At 37.3% G+C, this 25,780-nt stretch overlaps 1 protein-coding gene across 1 annotated transcript in view; it reads right to left on the bottom strand.

Annotated features, from left to right (window-relative positions):
• The window catches only part of ube2d2 (ubiquitin-conjugating enzyme E2D 2 (UBC4/5 homolog, yeast)), a 39,063-nt gene extending 14,328 nt beyond the window's left edge, over positions 1 to 24,735 (bottom strand). The window contains exons 1-5 of the mRNA XM_066716365.1: positions 24,459 to 24,735; positions 8,683 to 8,746; positions 4,078 to 4,109; positions 3,925 to 4,002; positions 3,721 to 3,826 (exon numbers count right to left, since the gene is read on the bottom strand). Coding sequence (XP_066572462.1) covers positions 3,721 to 3,826; positions 3,925 to 4,002; positions 4,078 to 4,109; positions 8,683 to 8,746; positions 24,459 to 24,482 — 304 coding nt within the window. The 5' untranslated portion in view covers positions 24,483 to 24,735. The remainder of the gene's footprint in view (positions 1 to 3,720; positions 3,827 to 3,924; positions 4,003 to 4,077; positions 4,110 to 8,682; positions 8,747 to 24,458) is intronic.
• Positions 24,736 to 25,780: the final 1,045 nt, after the last annotated feature.

The following is a 25,780-nucleotide window of genomic DNA, read 5'->3' as shown; positions in this document are numbered from 1 at the left end:
CAAGGAACATGTCTCACTTGACAAATCAGCGCTGGATGCAGAAAAAAAAAAAAAAAAACCTATTATCTAGACTTAATTACTCATGACCAAGGAAAACCCAGATATCTATTCTATACGATCAACAAGCTCTTACATCCTAGTGCTGGGTGGTATACCGTTAACAACTATATACCGGTATTCATTTATGGACCGGTTTGGACTTTTTCTATAACTTCATATCGGTATTTTAAAGTTTTCTATGCTAAATTGAATAATTTACTAATTACCATGTTATTCAGTCATATCATTCAGCTACCAATAACCTTGATCACGTTTATGTATCCCACAACTTGCTGCGCGGCTGCTTGACACTGTGCCGTCTGACACGAGACACATCTGATCAAAGAACTCCGATAGTGTTCGTGTAACGCAAATTTACACAGATCTGCACGGCTCCACCAATGGGATCAGTTGGATCCTGCAGATCTGCGCTACAAGAACACAATCAACCTTTATTCACAAACCCTGCAGAAATCAATGTATTTGGATGACTTAAATTTGTTATTTTTATATTATTTTAGTTTTTATTAAAAAAAAAAAATTGAATTGCAAATAATTTAAGTATCAATTAATTGTGCATCATAGATTTACATTATATTTTTTAAAATGTATGTAATAAAGCATTGACAATGCTAAAGTGTCGATCTAGAATTCTATATCTATGGTTTTCACAATGCTGTTCACAGCTTCATTCTGCAATGAAAGTTGACATAAGTCTCCAACAAGTGGGCAGTAGTAGTTTTCATTCACCTCACATCCAGATTCAACACGTCCCTCTTGATTTCTGCATAATCTTTTGTCTCTCAGCCACAGCTCGCCTCCCGCAGCAGCTTCTCAGAGCTGTGCTGGGCTGTGTGATTCTGTGCAGATTTATGTGGGCAGGGCTTAGTGGCATCACGCAGAAACACTCTAGGGCTGCTTCCCAAATCGCACAGTTGTTCCCTCATTCCTTTCCCTTGCGGGGCGGAAATACTACGGTGGCCATCTTAAGGTGTGTCCCAATCCCTTAGGGAGCGAGTGAAGGGAGCCTAATCGAGCAGTTTGTTCCTTCAATGCTAACTCTACCTCCTCTCCACTCTCCTTCCTCCAGAGCCCGCTCCTTCTCATCCCTGGCCCCTAAATGGTGGAACGACCTGCCCACCGAAGTCAAAACGGCAGAGTCCTTGACCTCATTCCAGCGCTTACTCAAGACTCATCTTTTCGGACATTACTTGTAATATTAGTCCTCTATCCCTGCTAGATACCACTTCACAGTTTTATTATGCCCCTTGTGCTTTTGATTCGTTTTCCTCCTTGCTCCCTTTCCCATTGCCCTTGACTGTGACCCTACATCTTGACAGTACTTAGCGTTCACCTTCCAGGATGTAGGACCTCACTTACTGTACTGGGGGAAATTATAAATTGGAATTTATAAAATGTATTTTGTATTACTATGTTTTAGTTAACTTGAATTTGTAATGCCTTGTACTTAACTGTATTTTTGCACTTTGTTTTGCACTTATGTTGTAAGTCGCCCTGGATAAGGGCGTCTGCCAAGTAATAAAAAAAAAAATAATAATAATAATGCTCCCTTTGGCGGAGTGTACATAACTCCCAGAACTCTGTGCATTAAAGGCGGAGACAAGTCAATTCGGAAAATATGGCAGCGGTGGGTGTATATAAATGTAATGTAATGCTAGCTAGACAATTGTAGAAATTGTTAAATTATGCATCAAGGAAATAATACATAGATAATATAAATTATATAATCATGATTTAAATACATGATTAGAAAGTTCCGCTAAAATAAGTTTTGGCACCTATCAGTTAATTACTGAAGTAGTATCCTATAAAACTAGGAGGTGATAGTATGTAGATGTATTTCAAAAGTAGTAGTAGTATTATTATTATTGTAATTAAATACAGAGACAGATGACCAGAAAAGACTGCATAGGTACTTTTTCGGTCAAAGGCATAGGCACTGAAGTGTGTCCAATTGAGCGCTTTTAGCTTCACCCTACACCCTCCTCACCCAAGTGCACACTCTGTGATGTCTGCACAACGTCACGCAAAGCGTACACTTGTCGAAGGGTGTAGGGAGCAAGTGTGCGATTTGGGACGCAGCCCAAGAACACGCATCTCTGAATCTCTGCAGAACTGCTTCTTGAATGCGACGCTCGTTTTGGAGTGAATTCTGCCAAATATTGAAAATAAATTCCATGTGTATTGCATGTTGACAAACAAACAAAGGTGATAAATGCACAATGAATGAAGACGAGATGGAGGACAGCAGTGTGTGAAACTTCACAGCAAAGTTACCCGAGTGAATTTGTCCCGAAGGAAGGTGCGTCGTTGATAGTGTGGACGTGATTTGGTTTCAAGACAACTGACACAGAACAGGGAAACTTAATTCAATGTCAGTTGTGTCCTATTATTTTTGCTTTACGAACAGTATAAAATGGCCATTAAAAAATACTGTCATACCGTCAAAAATGTGAAAAATAGTGATACTATATTTTGGCCATATCACCCAGCCCTATTAAATCCTGCTGAATCTTTTCCAATTTCTCCAGTAAACTAAATATTCTCCTCAATTTAACAGCTGCCTTTGACATAGTTTGCCATAACATACTTCTGAACCCTTTGGAATCTCTCCTTGGTATCTCTGGCTCAGCCCTCTCCTGGTTCTAATCTTATCTATCAGACAGACAGCAATTGATTTCCATCTGCCACAGCTCCTTTATGCCATGGGGTCCCTCAGGGCTCCTACCTTGGGCCTCTGCTCTTCATCTACCTCCTCCGACTTGGTCAAATAATCCGGATTACACCCAGATCTACCTTCACACCACACCAATTTGCTTCAGTCTGCTTGGTCACTTGACTTCATGATATAAACTCATTAATGGCCTCCAACTACTTAGGTTTAAAAAGTAACAAACCTGAAGCCATTCTGATCAGCATCGCAACCACCCTGAAGAAAGCCCAGAACCAAAATCTGCTGGTCCCCGGTTTCATTGAATCACTTTCAACTGAAGTCAGGAACCTTGGTGTAATATTTGATTCCACTTTCATTTGATTTTCGTGTTCGCCATACTACAAAAAACACGTTCTTCCAAGTCAATAACTCCATGCTCCACTAACAAATTCTGCTGCTGAAAATCAATGCATTTGTCTCCTCCAGGTTGGATTACCGAAATGCTCAAACTTCAAATACTCAAACTGCACAATAACTCTGCAGCATGTATCCTCATCTGGCCCAGACCCTGGGAACACATTACCCCCATTTTAAAACATCTTCACTGGCTCCCAGTTAAATTCATTCTCTTAGTCCCCCTCATACCTTGATAATCCTCTTACACTGTGTCCCGGTCTTTATGCTCTTCTTGACATACACCTTACTTATTCATTAACAGCAACATGTAAAAAGACACCACACTTTCAATGAACTAGTACTGAACTACACTAGTTTCTCTTTAAAAGGGGGGAAATTATGGGGAAGGATACATTTAACATGTAAATGTAAAATAACATTCTAATATTGTATTATAAAGAAAATAAAAAATACTGTGAACATTACCAGGCATGAAACTACAGGGTGGGTTTAATTACACAAACACAGAATGACTTATAAACACCATCTGTGTCAGGTCTTGCTTGCTTAAATGTTATACTGGATGACAAGGTAAAATGTCAAAATCATACCTTTCGAAATAGTTAATGCTGGTGACCATTGTGATCGTAGGATATCGAGGCAGATGCTGCCATTGCTGTTGATGTTTGGGTGGTAGATTCTTGTCGTAAATGCAACCTAAATTAGAAACATGGTTAAAGTTACGAACAGGTTAAACAGCTTTACGAATAAGCCTATAATGTTTGAGTGTATAAATCAGGAGAAAATAATCTCACCTTTGGTGGTTTGAAGGGGTAATCTGTTGGAAAGTGAATTGTCAAGAAGAACACACCGCCTTGATAAGGACTGTCATTCTGTCAAAGAGAAGCATCATTTTAATAACAGATGATAATTTACTATAGACAGTACTGTAAAACTACTATACTTACTGGTCCCATTATTGTGGCCTGCCAGTGGAACACTGAAAGAGGAAAAAGAAAACATAAGAAAAGCAGCAGAGCATTAAACATTTTTTCCCCACTAGAAATATTTTGATCTTAAAAAAAAAAAAAAATACAACAAGCACTTCTGAATGCAATAGGCGTCTCAATCACATAACATACCCATTTGTTTTTAAACCAAGGAAGTAGGGCTGTGCGATATGACGATGTATATCGTATGACGATAAAAAGTCTATCGTTTCATATTATGCTATATCGTTTATATCGTGGTGTTGCAAATTGCAAACTTTACGGCAGTATTTTTCGTCATTAGGACGCTTTGCGTTATTCCCGGTTCTTCCACACGTGCTGGATGCAGGTAGAAATGAGCATCAGAAACACAGACAGACATGAGGAGAGAGAACTGACACACAATAACCAACACAACCAAGAGATACTTTAGTGCACAAGCGCACATGTTGCGCCCCGCTCTCGTCGCCGGGTTAAACTCGATCTGCAAGCACCCCCTGCACCCCCGCTAATTTAGATTGATATAATTTGTATAAAATTAATAATAACGTTTGTTTGCATTTTAATGAATTGGAAAGCAATGCAAACACATGCAGAAAGTATCATTTTATTTTTATTAAGATGGTGAAGTGGTTCAACTGTTGTATTATTATTATTATTATTATTATAATAACTATTTTGTATCAACAACGTGCTGTACTTGTAAGTAGAATCGAGACGCGACAGTCAGAAAGAAAGCAGATGTTAATGCGCCACTATAAACCCGGCTGTGCTAAAATCTACCTGAATCTGTACCATTTTACAGCGCATGTGTTGCGTGATTACTATTACTTGTGTTATTGTTGTTATCTGACAGTAAATCATAATGTGTATATGTGCTCTGAGGAAGATAAATCGAAACGTGTAAGCATTATGATGTTCACTTTTTCTCTAATAAATAATTTTTGAGACATCAGTGAACATGGACTGTTTTTAGATGGGAGCTGCTGTCCTTCCTTGACCGGAAAATTGTTCTATATAAAATCCGTGGGATAAGGCACCCCACATTTAAGATTTATTAAAACTATTGTAACGCCAGCTATTTTTAAACTTATGTACATACACATATACAGTGAGGGAAAAAAGTATTTGATCCCCTGCTGATTTTGTATGTTTGCCAACTGACAAAGAAATGATCAGTCTATAATTTTAATGGTAGGTGTATTTTAACAGTGAGAGACAGAATAACAACAAAAAAATCCAGAAAAACGCATTTCAAAAAAGTTATAAATTGATTTGCATGTTAATGAGGGAAATAAGTATTTGATCCCCTATCAATCAGCAAGATTTCTGGCTCCAAGGTGTCTTTTATACAGGTAACGAGCTGAGATTAGGGGCACTCTCTTAAAGGGAGTGCTCCTAATCTGAGCTCGTTACCTGCATAAGAGACACCTGTCCACAGAAGGAATCAATCAATCAGATTCCAAACTCTCCACCATGGCCAAGACCAAAGAGCTGTCCAAGGATGTCAGGGACAAGATTGTAGACCTACACAAGGCTGGAATGGGCTACAAGACCATCGCCAAGCAGCTTGGTGAGAAGGTGACAACAGTTGGTGCAATTATTCGCAAATGGAAGAAACACAAAATAACTGTCAGTCTCCCTCGGTCTGGGTTTCCATGCAAGATCTCACCTCGTGGAGTTTCAATGATCATGAGAACGGTGAGGAATCAGCCCAGAACTACATGGGAGGATCTTGTTAATGATCTCAAGGCAGCTGGGACCATAGTCAACAAGAAAACAATTGGTTACACACTATGCCGTGAAGGACTGAAATCCTGCAGCGCCCACAAGGTCCCCCTGCTCAAGAAAGCACATGTACAGGCCCGTCTGAAGTTTGCCAACATCTGAATGATTCAGAGGAGAACTAGGTGAAAGTGTTGTGGTCAGATGAGACCAAAATCGAGCTCTTTGGCATCAACTCAACTCGCCGTGTTTGGAGGAGGAGGAATGACCCCAAGAACACCATCCCCACCGTCAAACATGGAGGTGGAAAGATTATGCTTTGGGGGTGTTTTTCTGCTAAGGGGACAGGACAACTGCACCGCATCAAAGGGACGATGGACGGGGCCATGTACCGTCAAATCTTGGGTGAGAACCTCCTTCCCTCAGCCAGGGCATTGAAAATGGGTCGTGGATGGTATTCCAGCATGACAATAACCCAAAACACACAGCCAAGGCAACAAAGGAGTGGCTCAAGAAGAAGCACATTAAGGTCCTGGAGTGGCCTAGCCAGCCTCCAGACCTTAATCCCATAGAAAATCTGTGGAGGGAGCTGAAGGTTCGAGTTGCCAAACGTCAGCCTCAAAACCTTAATGACTTGGAGAGGATCTGCAAAGAGGAGTGGGACAAAATCCCTCCTGAGATGTGTGCAAACCTGGTGGCCAACTACAAGAAACGTCTGACCTCTGTGATTGCCAACAAGGGTTTTGCCACCAAGTACTAAGTCGAAGGGGTCAAATACTTATTTCCCTCATTAACATGCAAATCAATGTATAACTTTTTTGAAATGCGTTTTTCTGGATTTTTTTGTTGTTATTCTGTCTCTCACTGTTAAAATACACCTACCATTAAAATTATAGACTGATCATTTCTTTGTCAGTTGGCAAACATACAAAATCAGCAGGGGATCAAATACTTTTTTCCCCCCACTGTATATGTGTATGTATACACTCACCTAAAGGATTATTAGGAACAACATACTAATACTGTGTTTGACCCCCTTTCGCCTTCAGAATTGCCTTAATTCTACGTGGCATTAATTCAACAAGGTGCTGAAAGCATTCTTTAGAAATGTTGGCCCATATTGATAGGATAGCATCTTACAGTTGATGGAGATTTGTGGGATGCACATCCAGGGCACGAAGCTCCCGTTCCACCACATCCCAAAGATGCTCTATTGGGTTGAGATCTGGTGACTGTGGGGGCCAGTTTAGTACAGTGAACTTATTGTCATGTTCAAGAAACCAATTTGAAATGAAAAGATTTAAACTGTCACCTTTGTGACATGGTGCATTATCCTACTGGAAGTAGCCATCAGTAGCCATCAGAGGATGGGTACATGGTGGTCATAAAGGGATGGACATGGTCAGAAACAATGCTCAGGTAGGCCGTGGCATTTAAACGATGCCCAATTGGCACTAAGGGGCCTAAAGTGTGCCAAGAAAACATCCCCCACACCATTACACCACCACCACCAGCCTGCACAGTGGTAACAAGGCATGATGGATCCATGTTCTCATTCTGTTTACGCCAAATTCTGACTCTACCATCTGAACGTCTCAACAGAAATCGAGACTCATCAGACCAGGCAACATTTTTCCAGTCTTCAACTGTCCAATTTTGGTGAGCTTGTGCAAATTGTAGCCTCTTTTTCCTATTTGTAGTGGAGATGAGTGCTACCCGGTGGGGTCTTCTGCTGTTGTAGCCCATCCGCCTCAAGGTCTTACGTGTTGTGGCTTCACAAATGCTTTGCTGCATACCTCGGTTGTAACGAGTGATTCAAGCTGATAGAAGAGCAACTTTGACTGAAATAACCAGTCGGCCCATTCTCCTCTGACCTCTAGCATCAACAAGGCATTTTCGCCCACAGGACTGCCGCATACTGGATGTTTTTCCCTTTTCACACCATTCTTTGTAAACCCTAGAAATTGTTGTGCGTGAAAATCCCAGTAACTGAGCAGATTGTGAAATACTCAGACCGGCCCGTCTGGCACCAACAACCATGCCACGCTCAAAATTGCTTAAATCACCTTTCTTTCCCATTCAGACATTCAGTTTGGAGTTCAGGAGATTGTCTTGACCAGGACCACACCCCTAAATGCATTGAAGCAACTGCCATGTGATTGGTTGGTTAGATAATTGCATTAATGAGAAATTGAACAGGTGTTCCTAATAATCCTTTAGGTGAGTGTATATATTTACCATGACAGCCTGCATGTAGTATTTGTTAGTTTTGCTTATTGAAGGATTAATGAAATGCTGTATATCGTGATGTATATCGTGTATCGCCCAAACTTCTAAAAATAGAGTATTTTTTTAAGTCATAATCGCCCAGCCCTACAAGGAAGCTACATATGGCTATGGAAAGTAGCAGGCAGCATAACTATTTATCAAGTATTCTCAATCTCAGGGTGCTGCATAGGTAGCAAATGTTTCTTATTGCATTAATTGTTTAAATCTTTCCTTTACATTAGAAGGTTAATTTCAAATGCAATTATATTTTATCCCCACTGGAGATGTGTATACTATTAAAAGATCATTTGTAACACTGAATATAAACCTAGGTAGTGTACAGATAATATTGGCTCAGAAATACATTGTATGTTAAAGTGATAAATAAACTTATTTTGCATAGAAGAGTGCATAAAAATGAAATTCATGCTGAAACATTTTGAAAACAATGCTTCACCTTTATATGAAATAAGCAATTTATTCAAGGGTTGACCATATCAAACCTAGGTACAAGAATAATGCCACATGGTATGAATTCAAAGTTGAACTTAATAGTGAGAATTTGCTACATTTAGCAAAAGTGATACTTACTGTCATCTCCAACAGGTCCTGCTGAACACTGTGCTGGTGGATCACGTGCTAAGTCATTTAATTCCTATGGGGGGGGGGGGGGGGAAAGAAAAAGCTAGTATCTACTGAATATATTCAAGCAAACAGCATTTTTTATTTTACACACTTTGCAAAAACATTAAAATAAGCAAGCTCTAGTCCTGGCCTAATGCATGCTAAAAAGGCTAACAGTTACTCAAAATGCAAATAATTATCAAGGCACAAAAATCCAATTGATGGATTAAACAATTCATATTTCCAAGTCTTAATTCTGGGAAATAAAGTTATACCTTCATAGAAAGTTCAGAACTTATACATCAAGCCACTAGAGGCTATGGAGCATTTTAAGTGTCACTATTATATCTTTATTTCATAAATTTATAACAGACAATTTCAATACTATTATGCATCTCTGGAATGCATAGTAACAGTGCAAAATAATAGCTAATTACCATTAACTATCAAGGAGATCGGAATTGGGAGTCCTGGAAGAATGAGTTAAAATGGAACTGAATCAACTCCAAAACGTTTTGAAATCCACACTGCATTTAAAATCTTTCTTTAGAGCACATGGGGCCCCAAAATGATACTAAAAGTCAAGTTGTATGAAGAGAAAAAATACTAAATCATGGAGGTAAAACTCGATTACTTTTTCACTTTATGAAGCTCAGGTTTTAAATGTATAGACTGTTGCATGTCTCTTATGTGTGCTGTTGGGGAAACATTTTAAAATAAAATGCATCAGTTTCAAACTTCCTTGAAGCATGGGCACAATTCCTTCACTAAACTGATTTTAAACCTTCTCACTCCTACTGTCAACTACTATTTCTGAAATAAAGTGGTCCTCTCTTTCAGGTATGAAATACAACAGATGTAATATTATGAGGGTTATTGTTAATATAAGTATCATATTTAGAAAGGTTTTAAATAGAAAATAAAATAAAATACTGCATTGGTATACATTTCATACTATTGTAAATACTTGAAGCATTTACAAAATATACTACACACCTCTCTGTTTGATAGTTTTGTTTAATCAGTTATGCATGCTGAAGAGAAGAGCATGCTGTATGAAAGGTGCATACAATAATCATGTGCATGTGTAATCACTAATAGTCATATATAATGACTTCTCAAATAATCATATCAAAATATTTGAAATACTCCCTTATAGGGCTGTGCGATAGGACAGTACCAAGAGAGACAAAAAATGAAAACTATCAAAGTAAAGTCGAGTGTTAAAAGCAAACGGACGCAAACTTTGAAAGAAGCTTTTGCCCGAAGCACTCCACAGGACAAGACATTAGCAAGATGGAAGGAGATAACGTGTGCCATTACAATACATACAGTGAGGGAAAAAAGTATTTGATCGCCTGCTGATTTTGTATGTTTGCCCACTGACAAAGAAATGATCAGTCTATAATTTTAATGGTAGGTGTATTTTAACAGTGAGAGACAGAATAACAACAAAAAAATCCAGAAAAATGCATTTCAAAAAAGTTATACATTGATTTGCATGTTAATGAGGGAAATAAGTATTTGACCCCTTCGACTTAGTACTTGGTGGCAAAACCCTTGTTGGCAATCACAGAGGTCAGACGTTTCTTGGAGTTGGCAACCAGGTTTGCACACATCTCAGGAGGGATTTTGTCCCACTCCTCTTTGCAGATCCTCTCCAAGTCATTAAGGTTTCGAGGCTGATGTTTGGCTCCCTCCACAGATTTTCTATGGGATTAAGGTCTGGAGACTGGCTAGGCCACTCCTGGACCTTAATGTGCTTCTTCTTGAGCCACTCCTTTGTTGCCTTGGCTGTGTGTTTTGGGTCATTGTCATGCTGGAATACCCATCCACGACCCATTTTCAATGCCCTGGCTGAGGGAAGGAGGTTCTCACCCAATATTTGATGGTACATGGCCCCGTCCATCGTCCCTTTGATGCGGTGCAGTTGTCCTGTCCCCTTAGCAGAAAAACACCCCCAAAGCATAATGTTTCTACCTCCATGTTTGATGGTGGGGATGGTGTTCTTGGGGTCATTCCTCCTCCTCCTCCAAACACGGCAAGTTGAGTTGATGCCAAAGAGCTTGATTTTGGTCTCAACTGACCACAACACTTTCACCCAGTTCTCCTCTGAATCATTCAGATGTTCATTGGCAGACTTCAGACGGGCCTGTGCATGTGCTTTCTTGAGCAGGGGGACCTTGCGGGCGCTGCAGGATTTCAGTCCTTCACAGCGTAGTGTGTTACCAATTGTTTTCTTGGTGACTATGGTCCCAGCTGATCATTAACAAGATCCTCCCGTGTAGTTCTGGGCTGATTCCTCACCGTTCTCATGATCATTGAAACTCCACGAGGTGAGATCTTGCATGGAGCCCCAGACCGAGGGAGACTGACAGTTATTTTGTGTTTCTTCCATTTGCGAATAATCACACCAACTGTTGTCACCTTCTCACCAAGATGCTTGGCGATGGTCTTGTAGCCCATTCCAGCCTTGTGTAGGTCTACAATCTTGTCCCTGACATCCTTGGACAGCTCTTTGGTCTTGGCCATGGTGGAGAGTTTGGAATCTGATTGATTGATTGCTTCTGTGGACAGGTGTCTTTTATACAGGTAACGAGCTGAGATTAGGAGCACTCCCTTTAAGAGAGTGCTCCTAATCTCAGCTCGTTACCTGTATAAAAGACACCTGGGAGCCAGAAATCTTGCTGATTGATAGGGGATCAAATACTTATTTCCCTCATTAACATGCAAATCAATTTATAACTTTTTTGAAATGCGTTTTTCTGGATTTTTTTGTTGTTATTCTGTATCTCACTGTTAAAATACACCTACCATTAAAATTATAGACTGATCATTTCTTTGTCAGTGGGCAAACATACAAAATCAGCAGGGGATCAAATACTTTTTTCCCCTCACTGTATATGCAAATACATGGTCCCGATTTACACGGTTGAGAAGACTGGGTTTAAATCATCAGTCATACCCAGAAACTAAAATTAACGCCCGCCACCCACCAAATGCGCGTAGATTTAGCCAGTGGCGGGTAAATCTGTCAAATTTACCAGCCACTTTGGCGGGTAGCCAACAAGTATACAAGAACTCAACTTTTAGTTTCTGATAGAGTATCTGTCGGTATGTTTAAAAATACGAATTAATTTGTTGATATTGTAGTGTTGGCATGTTAGTTTATTTGGCAAACCACAATATCATGTTTTAAAATATATGGCATCTGGACAGTCTTCAGTTCAGGAAGGACATATTTCATGGAGAGCAATGAAGCAGAAGTAAGGTGATTAAGGATGTGGAAAAAATTACTTTTCAGTCATAATTACTGACTTATTAATTACCTGGATCAAAGCGTTTCAGAATTATAATATGACCAAAAAGGAAAGAGGACCACAACAAACATTACTACATACACAGCGAGCTACTGCTATTTATTTTGTATTTGCTGTATCTCGAACGTACAGTTGTTTCCAAACATAGACTGGCAGTGTGGTTTGGAGAGGAAAAGTAAATCATTTAGTCAAGTAGACTAGCTAGCTAGATAGGTCTTACACATATTGTATTTCGCAGTTGTGACTGGAAAACATTGCCACAAGGACGCTCATGTTCAGGCATTTTCATTTATGGGGAAACTATTTGCGATAGAGTCATGCATTTTTTTCTGCGTAGTGGAGATTCTGCTGAAGAGAAACATGCGGTTTGTTTACAGTGCGTCTTTGCTGGCGTGCATGGTATTGACCAATGGAAAGGACGTTACGGTCTGTCATCATTCCTAGAGATTATATATTTTTTACCCAAACACAGACCGTGACTCTGAATATCTAGCGAATCCAATGAAATCCTTTTAATGACGTGCATAAACCCAGATAAGGGAGTAGCAGTGAAGAGGAAGAGTATGAAGAGCAATAATCTGTAACCATATAATACCCCTTCTCATGCATTAGTTTAGTGTGTTTATACAGATCCCCATTAGCTGCCATGTTATTGCATATGTGATTGATTAATTTGAAAAGATGCTCCCACACACTGTCTCTACTAGCAAGTGTTATAATTCAATAGACTGCAATGTTTTGATCAAAGATCTTATAACACTTGCAAGTAGAATGTATGTAGTACTATGTGGGAGCATGTTTTTTCTATCCAGATCCTTTTCCCTCATACACACCTGTCTAGTCTATACAGGTGTGCAAATAGCTTTTGTTATGGTGATTGATTAATTACCAGAATAAATGCCACATTTTAACACGTTCACCACACATTTACGCACCCTCATGCATTTTTGGTGATGTTTGCCTTTGGCTTGTAAAAATACCAAGTGGCTGTAAAGTTTTTTCCTTTTACCAGACACAGTGGCTAGTGGCCAAAAAAGTTAATTTTATCCCCTGGTCATACCCGTGGTATGTCATGAAAAGCCGCAAGCACTTCAGTGCGATCGAGTTGGCATGTTTATATGGAGAATCTAGTTATAGCGGAGCTTAGCGGGGTAACGTACTATACAATAACAACCGACGTGGACGAGCCGAACGACTGAGCCCTATATGAGCTTGACAATCCATTTAATCAAAGACTGGACACTGTGCAGTCGATGTCTACAGACTAGCTATATTTTATTTTGTTTGCTCTTATGGCTGATACACTACTTGAAAGAGTCATGTTGACTTGATATTTTATATTCGTATTGTAGTAGGCTTATATTTAATTTGTTTGCTCTTATGGCTGATACTTGAAAGTGTTTTGCTTATACTTGATGTTCTATATTAATATTGTAGGCCTTCAGTTCGTTTGCTACTATAATTCACTTGAAAGTAATTTTTATGTTTACTTTGCACTACAAGTTCTAAATAAAAGGAGAAAATTATAAGTTTGGCAAGTCTTTAATTCACAGGAGAATCCAAATAAAATAGGCTTTACCATAAGGTTATTTTATATAAACTAGTAATAGAGTTTTAAGAAAACGTGCTATATCGTGATACATCATTATCGTGAAACAAAATGACTTGTATGGATAATTTTGGCTATATCGCCCACCCCTACTCCCTTATTGTAGGAACTGTGGTATATCAATATTGTTACAGTAATCTGTATACATTTGGACCTAAAAGATTTTTTTTTTTTTTTACTTATTTCAGCACATTTAAAGAAAAAAGTATTTGAACATTTTTCATACATGCATCAACATGGAAATGGCAGATTAGAGTTTGAAAACATTTTGTAAACAATGCCCAATTAACACAGTAGGACCAATAATTATCTATTTCAGCCACACCTAAGTGACCTAGAAGACCATCTTAGTGCCAGCAAGACTGCCCATAACATTTATCTCAATGTGAAGAGGTATCAGAACAATCACATATGGATCAATTAAGTGAAAGTGTGTTTGTGGTCAAAAGGAAAATGTTTAACCTGTATGTATTGGGAAAGCTATTATACATGCACGTTACTTGCTGCTTCACTTTTACTGAAATTGTTTTGCATTTAGGAATATAATTTTACACTGCAATAATAATACATATTCAACTGTGTAATTCTCTACTGATTAAAGTCCTTAGTATTCAATATGTAAAAAAAAACGTATTGCGGTTGTAAACATTTGACAAAACAAAGTGGCAAAGGGCAAAAATAAAACTATAGACAATCATTGCAGGGTTTCCCACAGTGCTATTCAGGTCTGGCTAAAAATCAGTGCTGCCTGGCCAAACAAATGCATGAAAGAACAAGAAAAATAAAATTAAAATTAAAGCACATGTGCACATGCTCTGCACCCCGCTCCCATTCGCTACAGCTAAATCCCCTCCACAGGGAAGCACATCCCCCCAAGCAATTCAGTAACAGATTTCAGTATAAGACCATGTTGCCTATGCAGATTTCTATGGGAAACCCCGCATTGGTTATACTGGAAAATAACAAACTTGATGCATGTTTGCTTTATTTATCCTTTTATCATGAGTATTAGTAATGAATGTATTTGGATTAACCTATACAAAACAATCACCAACTGGCAACGTTGCTGGTATTGTTTTGGAATACTTCAGTCTTTGAAGGAAGATAAAACTTTGATTGTGTCAACAAGCACATATTGTAATTTGTGGTATGCATGAAGAAAGGACCTAAATGGCTTGGGTCTGTCCACAGTGTGAACATGACACAGAATGTGGATAAGAAACATGCTCAAAGTCCAACCAAAGCCGCTATAGGTCTGACCTTGCAGTATAAATGCAGTACAAGTGCCTTTACTCCAGTCTAACGAAACAAAAAAACCTAGATCAACAACAGTGGCTTGATACATCCCTGCGCTAAAACCTAAGAAATATTCATTAACAAGCATCAGGGTTGAGGAGCTTTATATCGCTATAAAAAAAAAAAAAAAAAAAAAGCAATCTAAATCTTCTCTGGAGATCTACCAAAATTACACAGAGGGATGAAGACCGTTGTCTCTGAACAACTGATTGAATGTATCTGATGCACACCCGTTTTCCAGTTCGGTTATCAATCGGGAATATTTTTGAGAATATCTGACAACATAGCTAACCGTTTAAACTTTACTCTTCAGAGTACTGGCCAGGCTACATCCTAGGACACTGCAGTCTGCCTGTAATTCCCAGCATAGTCATTCCCTGAGCCTAGATCCCTGCCTGGGGGCATCCATTAAATTACATAACTCTCAAATTATAAAATTAATAATTAAACCTATAAAAACAATTCTTCCTCAGCTTGGACATATCCTTTCCTCTAGGGGCCCTTGCTTCAATATAATAAAAGTTGCAAAAAACTACACGCACTATGATTAAGCTTGCAGTCTTAAACATTCACTCACTACCTAGCAAAGCAGCCTTAATAAATACACTAACTGACGCATAGTTATACTCACCTAAACTGAAACCTGTCAAAGAACAGACAACACTACTCCACTAGTAAAAGCCCCTGGTGATTGTTTACTCTTACTACTAGAAGGCACATGTATCAGGCCATGGTGGGGGCCTAGACACCATCTCATGCGCCGATCTGTGCCCATCTCATTTTTGTTGTTCTACTGCATCTATCTGTGTGACCATCATTATGACAGTGTCCCGCGCTAGCTCCGGAAACTCATAAAATCTATATTTTCAAATACAAAGCAAATTCATCATATAAGGTTTCATTTGATTTATTAATCTCTTAATTTTATAATTTACAATATTCACCAAGTTTGATAACTAAATTCCAGAAAAATTGCTTCTTGGGAGGGCCCCTCATAAAGCAAAGTTTTGGAGTGACTTCTAAAAATTGTGTTGTTAGTTCAATTAAGGATTAAATTAAGGAATTAATACTTCAGTTGAAACAAAAAACAACTGGGAAGGAGGTCCTCAAGGACCGGTTTGAAAATCACTGAATTAGAAAACATAGCACAATATATTTTAACAATTTCACACACAGATAGGAAAAAGTTGCTTGTTCTATAAATTAGAACACAGAAGAAGAGTGTTAAGTGCTGGCCCAGCTTATATTCGAGTTTTACAGGGATCAGGTCCTCCACATTCGCAAGTCCTTCTCAGTGCTCGATACTGCTGATCCCACAGTGGCAGGTTATAGGGCAGGAAGTGCAGCTTTTCTGCACTCTCTCCCAAGGGGGAGATTTTTTGTTTAGTTTTTTGTTTTTTAAAATGCCCTCAAAAGTGTAACTTATTAACTGTGTATTGCAATACCAAACATAACCAAAACACAATGTAGGATTTTAAATTTGATAAATATTGTGTGTGGTTTCAGTTTTATCCAACTGCCTGAGAAGTAAATTTTTTCACTCCATTTCTTTAGATTCTCTACTGTGATCTGAGATTGCTTGTCATTTGGAGACTTTGTATGTGGGTATCCAGTCAACATCTTCAGTGAACATTTACTGTAATGTATTTATTCAATATTTATAATGGTAACTTAATTTACTTTTCAGTAAAAATGTGCTTCAATGCCATAGTATATGGTAAACTTTAATCATGACGAGAACACTAACCAAAACCATGGATACTCAAAGGCAGCACAGCTTTCAAAAATACTTCATACTTATAAGCCCTATATTTCATAAGGGATTGGTTTAATTTCACAATGACATTCAGTAGTGTGTGCGCAGCGCTGCTGTGCACGAGACTCGCTGTCAATTCAGAAGCTTCCAGCAAAAACTAAAGCACCATAACTATGTTAGAGAACAACAGTAAATATATATCAAAGCAAACTAACATATTGATTTGTCTGAAGTCCAACGAAGGATTTTATTGTAATTTGAAAAAAATATTTAGCCAATATTTTGAGAAAATGTATCGGTAGATCAAAGGAATGTGTGTCGATACCAATATTTCTGTAAAAGGCCAATACTGGCGGATATCAGTGCTCCGATATATCTGTTGGGCCCTAATTAGAACACTTGCAATCTGTATTTCTTTATAGAAGAACATTAAATTCAATATATTCATTTATGTCGATTTTCTGCAGGAAGTTTTGCCAAAGTCTATGGAATTCTGTCTGGCCCTACCTATAACATTTGAAAATGTTGTGCTGTGATGCTGTTGGTGCATGATTTAGTCGATTAAAGGCTGACAGACTCAATAGAGTACGAGATCTCATTTTCCGACATTATTACAAAAAACTAAAAATTGTACGTGTCACACAAAATAGACAGCAGCAACTCAATATCAATAGTTTAAGCCAGGAATGTAATGTTCTGACAACTGTTGGGAGTTTCTCTAATTTCTAAGCATTTTCTATTGCTAGTATTTTTTATCAATATATGGTATCAACATTATAATGGACAATGATTAACCAACAACTGGAAAAATAAGGGGGGGGTCTCACAAACAATTATGGCAGAGTTGATATGTGCATAAGAACTGGATGTTTTGCAGCTACAGCTGTAACCTAACTGACAAGTGTTTTTCTTTTAAAATTTGTATTCAATTATTAATTTTCATTCAATAATAGTTTAGCAATGTGAGCTGCGACAAATGCATTGACATTTGATTATACATTACATTAGCATCCTTGTGACAATGTTTTCCGATCATAACGGCAAAATACAAGATGTAGTGTCTAACTAATTCATACAATCTACCCAACTAAACTATTTACTTTCCGCACCTTTTCAAACCATACTCAAAGTATAGACTACTGGTCTACTTTAAATAAAATCATAAAACATACCTGTGTATGCCGAATTTACTTTGTCAAAGTATTTCCATGCAGAATTGACTGTTAGGAAGCCACTGTTAGCCGAGGTACATTAGTTTAACCAATTAGACAAATAACAAATCCCATCTTCAAGGCAGTCTTCATTATTACTAGAGTTGCAATCATCAACTATTTTGATAAGTGATTAATCTGTCGGTTAATACTTCGATTAATCGGATAAAGAAACATATTCCAGTATTAAATGCACGTTTTTTTATTAAAACAAAACAAAAAATCTGTTTCTCATAAAATAAAGGGTTTTATAAAGTACATATAGCAACAGGTGTTTACATCGAAGAGTAAAACACCTAAAAACACAAAGAACAGTTTAAAAGGTGCAAAACTGTTTTGAAAACTAATGAATAATGAAAACATTACATTGAGTGTTCACAGGCTCTGCTACATCAAATGGCTTCAACATCAGTCCAATAATGGACTATGGAGGTAAAAAAAAAAAAAAAAAAAACTGAAATAAGACCGTATGCACAGTAGCACAATATTTACATTTACATGCACAGTGGATCCGATGATGAATCAGATTTTAACATGCGCAAAAAAAACACATAGTACGTAACTGTCGTACAACAGTGAAACGAACTTGATTCGATCTGATTTTACGGGTTAAAAATTACATTAATCAATGAATCACAAGAGGAAGACCCGGATTGGTAGAAAAGCCGATTGCATGTCTAACCACAAAGAACTATATAACAGATTAAATATAGACAGACAATAGGTGTTTTTACACTGACATTTTTGAGCAGGATCAGTGGTGTCGCATTTACGCTGCCATTTGATCAGGATCAACTTTTAGCCGCCACAGGGGTCTTCGCATGCGCACTAGCACGCCAGTCCAAACTTTATTATATGCATAAATTAGTCCTTAAGAACACTGCTATATCAAAAACTGTCGTTTTCTCTCATTACGAATTATTACAAGTAAAACCAACACAATTGCATATTTTACCGAAGCATTTTAAATAAATATACAAATATTTTGCTAACATAAGTTACTTTTCGCAGCCAAAGCATTTTAAATTGAAATACTATTATATATTTTTTGCCAAGAAAAACAAGACATTTAGTTTTCATTTTACTATTTTATTAATAATTTGGAAAGTGTTCTCTTATCTTGCATATTTTCAGGTCTCTTCAGGTGTTCATGCATCATTGCCGTGCTCTGCACGTTGCAGCAAACTGTCTTTGCAGTGTTCCATGTAAAGTGCTCCCATACTTTTGAAGACTTACATGATTTTCCACAGGTTTTCCTGCACCATCTTTAAATGTATTTATTTATTATTTATTTATTCGTATTAAACGTATTAAAATCAACTTGACAAAAAAAAACATATATATATATATATATATATATATATATATATACACATACATACACACACACACATTTAACATACACTTAACATGGATACAAAATGAATAAATAAATTATAGTTTCAATAGTTAAATCCTTACACTTTTTGTGTAATTAATAATCTGATCTCTAGAAGTTGCAGTTTTTTTTAGATGCCATTTTGTCACATGCTTTGTAGTCACAAACACGAGTACATTTTTACTAAAATAGCTCAGAATTGTCTGCCTTACGTATTCATTATAAACAGAATTTAGACTGATATAACTTTGATGTAAAAATGTAAATAACCATCTAAACGTTTTATCGAAACTGTCTGTATAGTACACCACTTTATTGCCCATCATAGTATTTAATTAGTAGAGTCATGATATATCCGTGGTGGACAAATCAGTAGTCCAGACACCCCGACTACCAAAAATTGGGACCAGACTACCAAACTAATGTCCCAAAGCCCACAACTCTAAAACAATATTGTTTATAGACTTCTGATCTTGATTGACGTGTGCAGGCGAGTTGCGATTGGCTCTTAGGCCTATGGGGCAGGGTTTAATGCTGAACACAGAGCTGCGAGTGGTTGTTCCACTAGGTTTGGCTTGCATGCGGGAGTTTGCATAGTTGACTAAATTGCAAAAGAAGCCGACTGAAAATAAATAACCAAGTAAGGCAAATTTATTAGGAACAAACTTATGTCATGCTCTGTGCATTTAGTTTTGCTGAGAATAATTATGTTGTGATGAGAATAGAATAATTTAAGCCTAATTATAATATTTGTTGGCTAAGTGAGTTAGCTGTACAGTAGTACACATTTGTAGTTGCTGGTTCGTTTGTAATTGATATACACACACATACAAACATAAATGAATAATTTTTATATATATATTATATATATACATACACACACACACAAATGCCACAGGGGGAGTTTAGATACAGGTTGTTTTGTTTTTTTTTTTACTTGTGACGTCATGATGCAAGTACACATTTGGGAGAATCGGTTTTGTGGCCAAAAAAAAAAAAAAAAAAAAGTCAATCCCAAATACTACAGTACATAAAAATGACAAAACCATGGGGGGGAAAACACGTGCAAATTCTAAATCGTATATATAAAATCTCCTTAAATGGCCACATTAAAAAGTGATGTGAAAAGATCTGGTCAGATTATTTGGAGATTTCAAGGTAAAGCAAGTAATTTCCTGAAGGACGTTTCATTGTTAGCAATGGTGTATTTCAGGTTAATGGCAATATGGGAAGCAGTTTCTTTTTTCCTGCCCTTTAATCATTATGCTTCCTATATTGTTGTGCAGAGTAGTGTACATGTTGTAATCCCAATAAAACATTTACATTCATGGCTTGCTGCTCCATCAGTGACATGAAAATCTATTTAATTTGAACAAGTTGTCACATGACAATGGGTCAGTGGTTGTATTTGAAACTGCATACTACAAGTACTACATAACACTTCAGTAATGTTGAACTGCTTGTATGTAGAATGTGTATTATGCAGTTTTGAATACAGTAAGTGTCTCGAGTATTGTTCTCGCACATGTGAACCACACTTTCTATGATGTTCCTGCTAAAACAACACGAGAGCTGTACATAATCTAATTCACATATTAATTCACTCATTCGCAATGTATTTGCATGACGTCGGGTAAACAGCAGCTCATCTCGAGTGCAATAAACTAAAACCATGTAAACCCCGAGAGGGAGAGGGCATCTGTGACTTGAGCATATTGTCTCGAGTAATGTCAAAACACAGGTAAACTCTGCCATTGTGTCTGTTTTTTGACGATCGCTCGTAGTCTTTGTATTGTGCAGGTGGGAAGGGAAAGTTTGCAGTAACATGATGCATTTTATTTACTGTAGGGTAACTAAGTAGCCGATCTATGTAGGGATTAGTGCTGACAGAGATGCTCTCCTTCTCACTTTCCGGATAAGAGTCCTTAACTTATAAACACCGACTTGAGTCCAATGCATCAGAAGTAAAACTATGCCGAATGTAATTACTTTACGAGATACTACTACATCGGTCTACTTTTCTAACATTCACAGATGTGTTTGGTGTTATGACAGCCTCATAATTGCGGAAATGACGTTGCCTACTTTTTGAATATACATGGACCCAGAGTTTCCATATTCAATTGGTTGGCAAAACAAATTAGTCAACATTGAAAGAAATTTTTTAAAAAAAGCACCCTTGTTCTTGCCACTACCCCCCGGCTCTCGTTCGCAAAAGATTTGACACTGACTGCCTATGCCAAGCCTATGCAATTTGATGGTGAACCGCTTTTCTGTTCTGAACCTTTTACCACCTTGAAATTAGATCTAAAATCTATTTATTGGATAGATATTAATGGAAATGAAAAATGTGGGATACCAAAATCTGTGGCGGGCTACCATAGTTTCTCTCTTGGTAGCCCACTGGACTACCACACATAGAAGTGATTTGTCCACCCCTTTATATTATCAGATACATATAACCACATGAATATAGGGTCAGTTTCATAAAAATTTGGATGAGAACGTGCACCGTTATTCAAGAATTTCTGCAAGGGTGGTGTACAGAAATCATGTTCGATCAGTAATTGAAAGGAAAATATTTTCTTGCACTCTGCATTCCAAAAAGAGCATTTATTCTGCACTTATAAATAACCTACTGTTGGTGAAAAAAATACAGTTGCTAAATTTGGAAGGATTACTATGCGTCAGGAGTAGAACAAGCAGTTTTGTTAAAGGTGTCTCATTTGTGATTCAGGTTACCACAGACTTCAGTCAGCAAAAAGTTATATACATTATATATTATAATTCAATGTGGTTTTCAGTTGCCATACTAAATACAATCTAATCACAATTAAAAGGTTTTGGTTTGTGTGCTTAAAGTTTGTTGTATCGCAGATGCTTGCAGTTCAGACCACAGATCAAGCAATCTATTTAGTTAAATTCACTATTTCATTGTGACACATTTCTGTGCAAGTCTATAGACGCAAAACATCAGAATTAAATTATAAATAACCCAAACAGCTAGCAAAATGTTATACTGGGTGTTCCAGAGACTAAAAACATAAACATGGCCACAGCATGCACCTTTTTAAAAAAGTGACATGCAACCATTCAGACTCTCACGAACACCCACAGATGCATGCAGATATCGTTGATATGTGAAAATTAACATATCAGTCAACCAAGAACATAGATATTTATATACTTTTTGTACACCGGTTCGGTGTCTTTGATCCAATCAAAACTGTAGGGGGTGGTGGAAAACACAAGCACAAAATGTAGCTGGCCGATTTTTTTTTTTTTTTTTTTTTTTATACAGACGTCTATAGATAGGGCATTTCATAATTAAAAAACACAAGAATATAACAGATAATGATACGTTTGATTTATTTTTATTATCCCGTGTAATGCTAGTAGTACATGTTATGGGAGAATGATCCATATATACACACACACACATACATACATAAATACACATACACTATAAATAGATATGCGTGTGTGTGTATATATATGTGCATAGTTACGTAAATGTGTACATGTCTGTGTGTGTATATATATATGTGTGAGAGAGAAATGCCTTTTCCATTTTACGCCCGCAAAAGTTAAGCTATAGATCGAAGCAAGTGGACACATATTAGATAGGTCTTTATCCAGCAGTAAACCTATATAGGCTGGATTATATATTTAACCTGCTTTCATTACTGGTGTGAAAGGATTCTCTTATCAAATTCAGGTATACCATTTTATAAGATCCTTGCAAATCCAAGAGGGCTAGGATTAGATCAAATATGTTGGTCAGCGGTTCATAAGTAGCTCACTAGTCATCAGGCGAACAGTAACTTAAATTTTAAACTTTACACATTACATAATACACCACGTTTCAATTATACTGAAATAAGTGACACTATTTTTCCTTTCTTACAAAAATGTGGCTTAAATAAAGTCTGCCAGTTGAGTGTAGACCTGTACAAAACATGTTTTTACCATTCATTTTCTGTAGATAAAAACAAATATAGCGTTTTTAAGTTAATCTCAAAAAAGTAAATGCTAAAATATGAAATAAATGCAGAAAAATATAAAAAAATATACTGTTTGACATTTTCTGAGTAAGCTAATTTGAAACAAGATATAATCAATAATTAAAATGAGATATCCTGCAAAAATCCAGGAAGTGGAGGTGATTGATATAGAAGTGACCCATTTAAAATGTTAACTTCAAAATAAGCTTGGCTTAAGTTTGCACTGTGTTTTAAATCAAAGTGAACTTACTAATGGGCAACTATAACTATGATATTGTTAATGATGCTTTCACTGCAACATCACAAGTATTATTGCACAGCCCCCCCAGAAGCCCAATAAACAGATCAAAACATGTTTTGCTCCACTCAATTGAGACTGAGACTACACATTGACAGTTAGGGCGTTAAATAAAAATAAAGACTCCGAAAGATCAGAGGGTTATACTTAGCTCAACACGATTATCCCATAAACTAATATTTTTTATTTTCTTAAAATGTCTCAAACTTTGATTTAAAGTTAGTGCTACAAGAGTTCCAAAAGTAGCCAAAGTTATTTGAAACCATAATAATAAATATATGAATCTGAACCCCATTGTGTTTTAAGTCACCATACTAAATAATCACAGTATACTACCACCACCAGAAAAACACTACAATTGAATGATCTCTGAAGACTAGGCCCATTAGCGTCCTGCTCTTAATCTCAAAACAAAAACTGGAAAAAAAAAGACAGGTAAGCATTCACGACGTCAACATATCGGGATTTAAACAAGCCCGTCTTTAAATATAGTAATATTGTCGATATGGCTTTACCTTACATACTACAATATATGTATATTTCACCAAGCCGAGTCCTCGAAAGTACAGGAACCTACAGATACTTCACCTCCCAACAAAACGAGAAAACAAAACTCATTTAAAACGTGTCAAAGGTGTGAGAGTGGATTCTGGTGTCCCGTCACATTTCAGAATTGAAGGGCCCTTGTTTTTTTTTTTTTTTTTGATTATCACCAGACACGTCGTTTACTTACTGTAACCATGTTTCAGTGTGGAGAGATTAGCTTTGTGGATATACCCCCATGTACATTGTATATTTACGAGCGATACAAATACAATAAAATAAAACTGCTTGCTTGAAGAACCCGTATGATTCACGTTGTCTTCCTTACCTTGTGAATTCTTTTCAGAGCCATTGTTGTGCTTGTAATGCTGTCACTGAAAACGTGTCTTTTATTCGATTAAAATGGCGGTTACTTCCCCACTGCAGACTTTCCCCTGAGTACAAATAATATGACAGTGTCGTAGTAAAGGAATTGATAATTATCTAAAAGACAGACTGAGTGATATTCTTTAAGGCGAAACTGAAAGATACTCGAGTAGAACCGAGGTCCTTCCTCCTGCTGCAGCGGCTACCGCATCACTCACACACCACTGTGCTATCACGCAAACCTTCCGCCAGTGAACACATCCGCCAACGCATTCCGTGTAGATGTGGATTCCCGGGGGTTTATACGAGAGAGCAAAGAAGCTGGCGCCATTGTGGCTCAAATCAAGGAGCTGGCCTTGCCTCATTCAGAAATAAGTTTGAGCCAAGATGGCTGATCAATGAGGAATTGTTTAATAACATTAAAAGCAGTTTTGACAGTGTTTATACAATAATGGAACTCACGTAGTTAACTTTGCATTCGTGTTCATAACGCGAACAAACAAGTGGAACTGTATTTCATTTTATTCGGCCTCTAATCTGGCAAAAGAAGCGTCCAGAATATGTAGTACGAGAGGAAGTTTGAAACAGTGAGCAGAAGCGGATGGATACACTGCACGTATTACCCTGATGCAGAGTTAACGCGAGAATCAGGAAATGAGCCGTTTGCTGGCTGAACAAATGATTCTTTTTAATGTTGGTATTGAAATCAACATGTATTTATTATGTTACATTGTAGAAAGCGTGATAAAAGAAAACTTAACTGTTCCATTAGTGAAGTTAATACGGCATAATTAAAATGTTTATAAAAAAAATGCAATGGAATGAATCCCTTGCTTTATCTGACAACATTACATAGCGGCCCCCACATTAATTGGGTCAATGTTGTGATGAAATTAATACGATTTAAAACATATATTAGAATCTATGATTTATTAGCTTTTTCCCCCGATGAATCACGGTTTTCTTTAAAACCAATGTTTGTGATAATGGCTCATGTGGATAAATGTAATCAGTGTACATAAGCCTAGAAGCCTAGAAAAAAAAATACGGAGGAATATAGCTAACTACCGTAAAACGTCCAATACTCACCGGGTCTCAAATAGCAGCTGGTCTCCAATAGTCGCCGGGTTGATTTGCATAATCATGTAAACAAAAGCCGGTCTCTAATAAACGCCGGGTTACAAAACAGACTTGACCATGTTTTGTAAATAAAGAAAAGGGAAATCGATACAGTTTCTAAAGATGCATTAACACATTTGAAAGAACCTTCCACAATATATTTAC

Source organism: Amia ocellicauda, chromosome 11, assembly GCF_036373705.1.
Source record: "Amia ocellicauda isolate fAmiCal2 chromosome 11, fAmiCal2.hap1, whole genome shotgun sequence".
NCBI lineage: Eukaryota > Metazoa > Chordata > Actinopteri > Amiiformes > Amiidae > Amia > Amia ocellicauda.
The sequence above is the reverse complement of the archived record's forward strand: the minus strand, read 5'-3'. Positions and strand labels throughout refer to the sequence as shown.